Source organism: Ptychodera flava, chromosome 13 (assembly GCF_041260155.1).
Source record: "Ptychodera flava strain L36383 chromosome 13, AS_Pfla_20210202, whole genome shotgun sequence".
In the NCBI taxonomy this organism is placed as follows: Eukaryota; Metazoa; Hemichordata; class Enteropneusta; family Ptychoderidae; genus Ptychodera; species Ptychodera flava.
This window is the reverse complement of record NC_091940.1, coordinates 31,416,875-31,426,775: the sequence shown is the minus strand read 5'-3', so window position 1 is coordinate 31,426,775 and position 9,901 is coordinate 31,416,875. Positions and strand designations below refer to the sequence as shown.

General features: G+C 38.8%; 1 protein-coding gene across 2 annotated transcripts in view; it reads right to left on the bottom strand.

Annotated features, from left to right (window-relative positions):
* Window positions 1–320: 320 nt before the first annotated feature.
* Window positions 321–9,901, bottom strand: part of LOC139148159 (acid-sensing ion channel 4-A-like) — an 11,986-nt gene continuing 2,405 nt past the window's right edge. The window contains exons 2-8 of one of the 2 annotated variants that reach the window (XM_070719469.1): window positions 7,554–7,720; window positions 6,170–6,299; window positions 5,856–6,046; window positions 4,356–4,560; window positions 2,866–3,034; window positions 2,016–2,107; window positions 321–1,538 (exon numbers count right to left, since the gene is read on the bottom strand). In XM_070719469.1, coding sequence (XP_070575570.1) covers window positions 1,315–1,538; window positions 2,016–2,107; window positions 2,866–3,034; window positions 4,356–4,560; window positions 5,856–6,046; window positions 6,170–6,299; window positions 7,554–7,607 — 1,065 coding nt within the window. In that variant the 5' untranslated portion in view covers window positions 7,608–7,720 and the 3' untranslated portion in view covers window positions 321–1,314. The remainder of the gene's footprint in view (window positions 1,539–2,015; window positions 2,108–2,865; window positions 3,035–4,355; window positions 4,561–5,855; window positions 6,047–6,169; window positions 6,300–7,553; window positions 7,721–9,901) is intronic. The other variant, XM_070719468.1, reaches the window with a different exon arrangement.

The following is a 9,901-nucleotide window of genomic DNA, read 5'->3' as shown; positions in this document are numbered from 1 at the left end:
ATTTAGCTTGAAAGTAAAATCATAAAAATAATGCTAAAAAGATACAGCTAGTGGGGCTTTCAGATACAAATTATAGGCAAAGTGAAATGTTTTCGCACGTAACTACAATATAAAATGAGGGATGTCTTTTGTTACAGCAAATTAATACTGATGACATCATACATGACGTCATACAAGACCTCGCTGACTGACAATTTTTTTACATCTCACTTTTTTTATCATTCAACATAAAACTAAGGGTACTGACACCTGTGCTAGGTCTACCTTGGTGGCAATGAAATACTTCCAACAATAATGGATATTTTAAACAAGTTTTATTAATTGCGTAACGTAAAGGCACGCGTCTGAAGCAGTTTTATGTGAAAAATATCCAAAATGGTCTTTACAATGAATTTTATCTGTATGACTACAAATATTTAGTGTTCCTGATAACGATTGAACGAAGTCACTTTTTTGAAGGCAAGATTGGTACTTTTTTAAATTTCGTTCCAAAAATACACGTGGTCAAACAATGAAATGTGAAGTAGCAAAATCGTTGAGCCTTTCAACACCATAGTTTGGTGTGAACCTTCTTGTCATCAAAGTTGAGTGTGGACCTTTTCAAAGAGAACTTGGTGAACAGGTTAAGAAAGGAGACGCGCAAAAGATACGCAATACTTGTATACACTTTGAATATGACTTGTTGCGGGTTAACATTCGTTACGTTTATTCACTGTGTATCTCCTTACACCTTGTACAAGAAAAGTTGTATTTCAATTCCGAGAGAGAACGACTATTTCTCTTCGGTGTCTCATTCCGAAAAGAAATACTAAACGTCACGTGGAGACGACGCGTGAAACTCCATTCGTATTTAGATGTACCAAAGTTTTCAAAGTATTGTGAGTACAGAACATAGGACGGTATGGGACTGAAATGACTTTGGTACAGTTGGGGAATGTATCACTGGTGTTGTAATGTAATCGACATCCAACCAACAGCCGCTGTTTTTGAGCACCTGAGACTACTGTGCGCAAAGTGCATTATGAAAACAAGTCGTTTTTTAACTCTATGAATACAAATGTACCAAAGTTTTCAAAATATTGTAAATACAGATCAAAGGACTGTACATTTAGGACTGCACTGACTTTGGTACAGTTCCGGGGTACAGTTGTAGAATGTATCACTGGTATTGTGGTATACCCAATATTCATTACGAAAATAAGTCTTTTATTTAGGGGTTTCCCAAGCCTTCTGGTGCAGCTGGACTCCCTAGAATTATGGTGATTTGTCAAAATAATCAGTTTTGGTCCAGTGTTCTAAATTAATGCCGATATCCTAACTGTACTCAGTCGTCCAGGCGTCGTCTTTCTTCTCCGGTTCGTCTACGTCTTGTACCTTCATCGCGACCCCGTTCTCTGCCGGCCTTTCTTCGTCATCCGGTTCAACTTTCTTTTTCTTGGAAAAGGTATACATACACTCATCGACCAGGTATTCGAGGAATTGAACGATAGTCAAGAGACTGGCTCCGAGGAAGAGACCAAAGTTCCCACCCAATGAACCTGTAGTTTATAACCAGAAGAAAAGATGCCTTACCGTAACAGTATAGGCGTTTTTCTATCATGTAAGCGCACACCGTCCCATAAGGGATGTGAGATGTGATATCAAAAGGTTTCCTTTAAAACGCATTTTGTAAAATTTTGTTCTCTTAACTCAAAAAATATACATAAAATATGAACTTTAACCAGGTTACATTAGAACTTTTTGTAAACGGTTTAATGATGTTTTTCAATTCGCTAACTCAGACAGGTCTGTTAATTTCTAACACATATGTTGGCGCCCTTGTGATTCACGCATGTCACGCCAGCAAGCAAAGCTTGGTTCACGTTCAACATACTACCACAAAGTGCCTCTGAATCACCAGATTTGCATAACTTCTGCTACAACACAGCAAGAACTGAAAATGATATCGACAGCCGATACAGTGAACCAGTCCACTTTAGAAAACAAAACTCCACGCGGACGTAAGAAACACTTACTCAGCACGTCAAACCATCCAGTCGCTGCCACAATATCGATTTTTCTCATGTTCAGAGCTTCGTAATAGATTGTAGTTACAGCAATATTGTCACTGAGAACGGAAGAAAAGAAAATAGCACGTTATTTCAGTGTGATCGTGTCACATTTTACAATGATAGTCCAAGTGTCGAGGCAAGAGAGAGTGAGGTATCATGTACATTAAAAGTTTGACAAACTCTCAAGACTAATCCGGTACGCTTGACAGCATCAATAACCTTCATGTGAACATGAGGTAGAACGCGCCTCGAAATTGATAGACTAATTTTTCCCAAGGACGCTTCGGACCGTTCCCTTCGAAATAAAGAATAAAATTCAGGGATCGCTGGACAAAAGTTGGTAGAGAAACATTTGCATTTACTGTAACGTGAAAATTCAAAAATGGCCGACATCCCTGTGTACCTCAATTGGGAAAAATGAAATCGTCGATTTTCAAAAGAAGTCATCCAGAAGAACTTTATTTATTCCACCAGCTTCAAAATGGACGCCACAAATGGTAGACCACAGAGAGTAGAGTAAAGGTTTGAGAATCTGTAATCTTTCTCCGAGGTGCATTCTTAATTATGATCTTCTTTCACTGAAATCGATGGACCTAGGAACCTATGACGAGACGACAGTCACGATTCATGCACGAAAACAATATACTTGACAATTATTATTCTCATCACTGCGACAGACGGGACAGTGTAGATCTTGTTTTTATTTCATTTTATTTTGAGTGCTACGTGTAGACAGTGGATGTCATCGGTGTCTGCTATTCCACTGGGTTCTAGGGTTCTCATTATCCATGCTAATACAAGCCAACATACATACCTGATGTACGCGATCGACATGTTCGAACTAGTGGTGTTCTCAAATGTTTTTTCGATGAAGGTGGGTCTTAGCTTGGCGCTGCTCACAGCGATAGGATAGTAGTGTAAATCACACGGCGTTTGGCACTCACATTCTTCAACTCCAGTCAGCTGACCGTTCATGAAGTTCACTGCACGAAGGAAATCAGAAACGAAATATAGAGTTACTGGTTTTTCCACCTGTGACAAGGAAGCCATAGCGGATCCAGGAGCAGCTTTTTTATAAGCTTTATCTCTGAGCAAATCTACTGTGTACAACTTTCGAATGAGAACAGAGGACTAAAATCATAAAAAAGTGAATATTAACAGCCACTAATGTGAGAACCAGGGATTGAAGAACTGTTTATCACCATCTCTTCGGTTTTCGAACGATTGAATTTGATATATAAAATGGTTTCCCAAAGGAAGCTTTCGCGATCGCAGATCTTCCAGCGCAATCGCTCAACTTGTCTGCTCAAACTTCAAAGGAGCCAGAAGGCGCTAAGCTTCTTTGTCATATGAAATGTGTAAAAATTGTTTATTTTATCAATAAATTGATATCATAAACATCTTGATAAAAATATGGTATTTCTGTCATAATTATCTACTAACATAGTATCAAACTGCGCCGGAACCTTAAATGATGTTCCTTATATATACCAAATTCGCGCGGTTGTAGCAAAGAGTCTCGGAAATATTGCCTACAGTTGTAGCATTGCACAGTAGTGCGTGATCACAGTATTGTCCTCCAAATTTCTCTAAAGGTAGATAATTCGCTAGAGACTGCTAAGTCAATGCAGTGACCACACATTTAACCGTGCAATGCTACAATATATAGACCACATTTCCAATACTCTTTGCTACAACCGAGAGAATTTAGAAATACATACATTCTGAACATAATTACGGATCCAGTGCAGTTGGTTACTTATTCCAGTATGAAATAATGACAGAAACAGAATGCAATAATGTACCCCGACCTGGTCAACAATGGACGAAATTAAACTTTGTACGACATAATGAACGAGGCGAAGCAGAGTACATTTCATTGAATGCAAGTTTACCTGAGTACATTATTGCTATTTTATTGCTATCTTATAGTTTTTGCAATGCCAGGGACTTTGTAGTAGATGTATGCAATACGTCTGGGGCCAAAATGACGTCACAAATTGCACTACTGTTGACAAAGCCATTATATAATATACAGTGATGCCAGAAATAAGGATTTTTAGCGACGATGTTTATAATTATAAATTTATCAATAACATAAACAATTTCACACATTTGATATGACTTATAGCGGCCTGTGGCGCCGTGCTCCTTCATAACCTCACAACGGCACGATCGTGGCCACAGGGGAGAGGTATGCTCTCTGACAAAGCGCTGTGCATTGCGACATATCTTACCGTTACCCGCAAGCGTCTATGTTACAATGCAATGGAACCTGGCTTGTATGCGGGGGGGACACCTTACCTAATGTTGGATGTGCACACTCGTGGGAATCCGAAGCGTTGCACACTGCTGCTGGGCCTGGTTGCTCTACCAGTTTGCAGCCGCAGACTGTTACCACTGCCAGAGTCTCACACTCGATACGACACGCTTGCAGCGAATAGTGGTCATAGTACTGAACATTGCCTGATTCTTCGCACGTCGTGAATGGAGCTGGCAGAGCTGTGACCTAGGGGAAGACAAAACAGTCAGACACGTAGAAAATGAGCAATTTGTCAACGATACCATGTCTTTGTTTTTATAACTGTAAACAATTCTTAAACAAAATGGCTTTATGATGTTCGCACGGTTTACGGACTACTTGGTAAAACGATCAGGTACTTAACATGCAAAACGCCTGCATGTCGGTTGTGCTCGGGATTTCAGTGAATGATGATTGTCGACTCTTATACAAAGTATTTTGTAAGTGAAAAAAAATGAAATCAAATTGAAGGAAACTCACTCCCTCCCTACCCTATCTGTCCCCTCCTCTCTCTCTCTCTCTCTCTCTCTCTCTCTCTCTCTCTCTCACTCTCTCTCTCTCTCTCTCTCTCTCTCTCTCTCTCTCTCTCTCTCTCTCTCTCTCTCTCTCTCTCTCTGATATAGTTAATGATTAAGGTAAATATACGCACAAAAGAATAATCATAAGTTTTATGCATACTAAGTACAGAAAGACAGATAAAAATAGACGGATAGACAATTGACTCCCTCCACATGGAATATTAACTGTGCCACAGGAGGAGTCACGTGACCATGTACAACTAGGCAAGTGCGTTAAACCTTCAGCTCTCCAAATCTGCCAAAGTTTTCAGCTCATCTCAGAAAGTCTGAGTACCAATACTTAATCATACTCGATGTGGTTTAAGAACCGCGCCTCAGACCACCCATGCGACTGCATGAACATTCGACCAGCAGATTGGAGAGCTACACTGCCACATCATCTTCACTCAAGTCATGCGACAACAACTATCTTTAACTTTTGCCAGAACTTTTTTTATTAGATTTAGAAGGAATTGTTTTTTCTCCTTTAGTCCTTTTCTTACCCTTGTTTTTTACTATTCTATCCCCAAAAAGGTAACAACCAACAGAATGGAAGTAAGTGTGCTTTTAAAATATTCCAATTTCATAACTAAGCACTGTACTTCATTTTATCTTAAGTTCATGTTACTAAAAAAATGTTACCAATAAAACAATTTTAAATACAAAAAAAACTGTGCCACAGGAAACTCCGGTGTTTTATGTCTGTTTGTTTGCGGGTACATACCTCGAGTAAATATCAGCTGAAACATGAAGCAATAAATAAAACATAACATGTAAAATGAGACCCATAACAGTACGTACACTCTCTCCGAAACTCAGAAACATCTTAACATTTCAGTTTTATTGTTATTTACTCGAGATATGTATTCGCAACATCGGTGACTGAGTGCCCTGTACATAGACATGCATTTGAACATCTGTAGGACAGAGAATGGATTCTCGTACATGTTCCCTCTGCATCGTAATGAATGAGTGAACGCCGGGTCCAATAGACAATCCCAATTCTCTGACGTATGGTGGCTCGTTGTTGTGGTGGACTGCAATCCGAAACCCAGCATCCAATGCGTCGCCGTCGAGATCATTGGACGGTGTGTATTCCGGGGTATCAGCGTCCAGTACCAATTTCAAACCATTCGCTGAAAAATTGTAAAAAAAAAGGAACCGTTAAAATTCAGCCCACTAAATTTAAGAAACGGAACGATGGGATTTATTTTTCTTCAAATACTTTGCGAAACGAGAATGATGGAATGACTGCCTACCTGCCCCAGCTCTCTTGGACTCGTGAAGAGTGTAGCCCTCCTTGTAACCGTTGAAGGTGAAACAGTTTCCTTGGTGGGTAAACACATGTTCAAAATCGTCAGCTGTACACTCCTGCCCTCCAAATTCACACTAAAATACAATGATAAAGGAATATACGTAAATTTTTTATCTCAAATTTTCAAGAATATTATTACTCTACACTTCCGCAATATTATGGTAGTCCCGAACGAATCCCTCCGATTGCACAAATACGCAAAGGGGGGGGGGGGGTGCAAACGGTCCTTTAGCCTGCATCCAAATGCGTCGAAGGGGCTCCGAACTGATGCAAAGCAGTATGTTCAATCAGTTCTGGAATGTACATAGCCACGTTATTCAACGACACGTGAGGGTACTAATGAGTATGTAACCGGTGAAAGCGTGAAAAGCTGTCGGTTTATTTTTGTGAGAACCTTATACAATGAAATCAAGCTCGATGTATCTATCATTTTATTATCACTTTATTTTGAAAAATTACTTTCATTGGCACACTATCGTGTAAGTAGGTGTTGGTTTTCGGGATGGACCATTAGCTCTTGGGAGATGGGTCAGGGTACAAGTTTTTTCACGTTCGAATTTTCTTTAAATTTCCTCATTTTTTGATTGACGTTCATGTGAATATTTTTTTTAAAAAAGTTATGACCGAAATTGTTATCACTTTTCATCCGCAGTGTGTGTGATTTTTTTACTATTTTTACAATCTCGCCCTGAGATTCTTATGGTCGACCTCTAATCCTGGTTTTAGAATGTGCTTTTCCCGCAAAGCACCTGAGGAATCATTGGCCGACTCGTCATTGAACTGATGCCATTATTCGTTGAGCACTTTGTATTTCTTTGTCTGTTTATGTTCGTGTACTCGTTTTATTTTTATGTTTACAAACCTATAAACTGTGACTTTCATGGACTTCTATCACATGTATATTGTTCTTGTTATACAATACATTCTAATCGAAAAATAAAACATGCCGGGCACACGAGAACAACAGTGGGCCCAATATTCCAAACAAAAACAATCAGGTTATTCTAGGGGTGGCTTATAAACATGGGCTTAATTGAGATTATGTTGATCAGTAAACTTGTCCAGAGTGGACCCCGTTTACACCATTTCGACACATCTGGTATGTCCGTTGTTATTGCTGATAACAGAAGCTTAGTTCTGGCTTAATTTCATTCGTCAAAATGATATTTTCATAGTGCACGCAATTGCTTTGTAAAATGCCAACACTTTCCATATCCGCATACTTGAAGTAGAAGAAGGATACATCACGTGTTCGCAACAAAAACAAATTATGACAATATTTAAAGCTATGATTCCTTGTTTTGTTTGTGTTCAATACATTACCATACCTGTACTATCATTTCGTCGATCTGATGTCCTGTTCTGTTGGTGAACTCCACCATGTCGAAATTCGGGTCTTCTTCATAGTCAGTCCAGTTGACGGCGTTTATTCGGCTGACAAACTCCTCGGTGTACAGCTGCTCGTCAATAACCTCAAAGTTACTGTCAACGATACCTGATTGTCAAAAAAACAAACTTTAAATTTGTGTATTTCACTCCCTGAGTTAGGTCCACGTTTCGGCCTTGGAATGTATCACATGTTAACACTGCAGACATTTATTTTGAAACCTCAGTGTAATCGAATGATCGATTGATCAATTAAACGCCTGTACCCGTGCTTTATTTATGCCCGTCGTTACTACTCGTTACAACATTTTCTTTAATTTGATATGTGTGAAGTTTTCTATTATCAGAGTCGTTATTTCAAGTCAACAATTGGGTATACAAGATCTCATTCAACCCTTTCGGACCCCCCCCCCCCAATCCTTGTGAAGAGGTCCAATTTTGGCATAGAAGACAAGGAGGTCGGGCAATACCATGGTTGTGATGGGGGTTAAATTCCATACAGAAACCCAAACTTGGCTTTGACTTGTCGAAGTTGGCTGTATTTTATTTTTGATCAACGAGAAGACTTATTCTGCTGGTAATTATATCACAAAATGTTCAGGTTGTTAAGTCACTTATATCAAAACCGATGTAAATGGGCATGTGTGCATATGGTATAGGTTAGCGAGAACATCTTTTGTAATGTCGCCCTGGTTCTGTTTAATCGGCTAGAAAATTCCCTTAATCTATTGTATTGCATGGTTGATTTTCGTCTCGTCGTCGACATTGAAGCGTCGTCTTCCTGAAATTATGCTTGATCAAGTAAACAGAACTTCGACTTCTAGCAAGATAAGCCTGCAGACTTTTCCTTCACATAATGATTAGTCTCAGACTTTGAACTTTCAGATGTCAACATTTGCTTGTTTGCGGCTCAGGAGGCGCTAAATATCGATGCATTGCAAATATTTGTTTTCTGTTTGTGAAAGTCAATTGTTGTTTCTTGTTCTAGTCCAACGATGACGTTCAACCGCAAACTTAATATGCATGTGTGCAAAATGTTTCTGTTAAGATAGTTCGCGCCTCGAAAGTGAAAGACTTAAACTTTTGCTCAGACTTTCCTCAAGCAAACTTTTAACCATTCTCTCACCAAATCACAAATAAAAATCAGGGGTCATCGTGCAAATTTGGTACTAGAGAGGCAAATTAGCTGACAATTACCGATATTTCAAATTCAAAATGGCCGCCATAAAATAAACATTTTCGATTTTTGAAAAACTAAGACTGTGAAAATATTTCTTACTCCAAGAGCTTTAAAATGACCCCAACAAGTGGTAGATCAGAAGAGAATTGCAAGAGTTTTGGAGTCCGAATATCTGTCCCCGAGGCGCATTGAGTATTCGTTTAGACAAGAACTCACTTGTCAACAATATATCTGCAAAGTACTGTGTGTAGATTGACTTCAAAGCCACTAGATTGCATTTCAACACACGTCAGGGAGAATAAATATGTACTTGTTTTTATAAGAAAATGATTGAAAATATTGTCCAAAAGTTAAACTTATTTCCCCTTTAAATTTAATTATAACTCTAAGTCAGGTCCTAGAGCAGTCACAAGTAACGGAAGACACCAAACTGCATAACCAAGGAAAGCGACATGACATATGAGGCGTTATTCCTATTATTCTGTTATTCTGTTGTGTATTTCTTTTGTTTATTTGTGCTTGTTTTTATTGTCATTTTACCTTTACCTCTTACGTAGATTATGATCACTTCGCATACAGTAGACAACACTTTCACTATTTTTAGATTCACAATCGATGGAAACTTCCGAGCAGCAATTTTCTCTCCCTGATTTTTGTACAACTATCAAATATTTTTTTCAGGCACTTTAAATGCATTTTTTCAAGATGTTATGCAACTTGTGAAATCTTCACTAGGACGGACTACGGCGGAAAAACGGTATGGTGAATGGTCTTCGCAATCATATCCACCGATTCACAATGTTTTCATGTTTACCTGATGAACCCGTGACAACGGACCGGTCGATACGTTGCGTTTGATCTCATGATTAATGAATCAACGTGTCGCAGTGACTTCGTCAGTTTCAAAATGTTCAAGTCAGATATCGAAGATTGCACCAAATTATTCGGAGATTTCGGAATTTTGAAATATATATCTTGCGAAGCCCTATGATTGTATTGCTTGCAGAATTCATTCACTGTATCAATAAAGAATTTACAGCCAACTTAATGAGCAGTTGGAACTTCTGATGTTAACTAAAAACAAGACAGACTAACTTTTTAGGTTGTGCA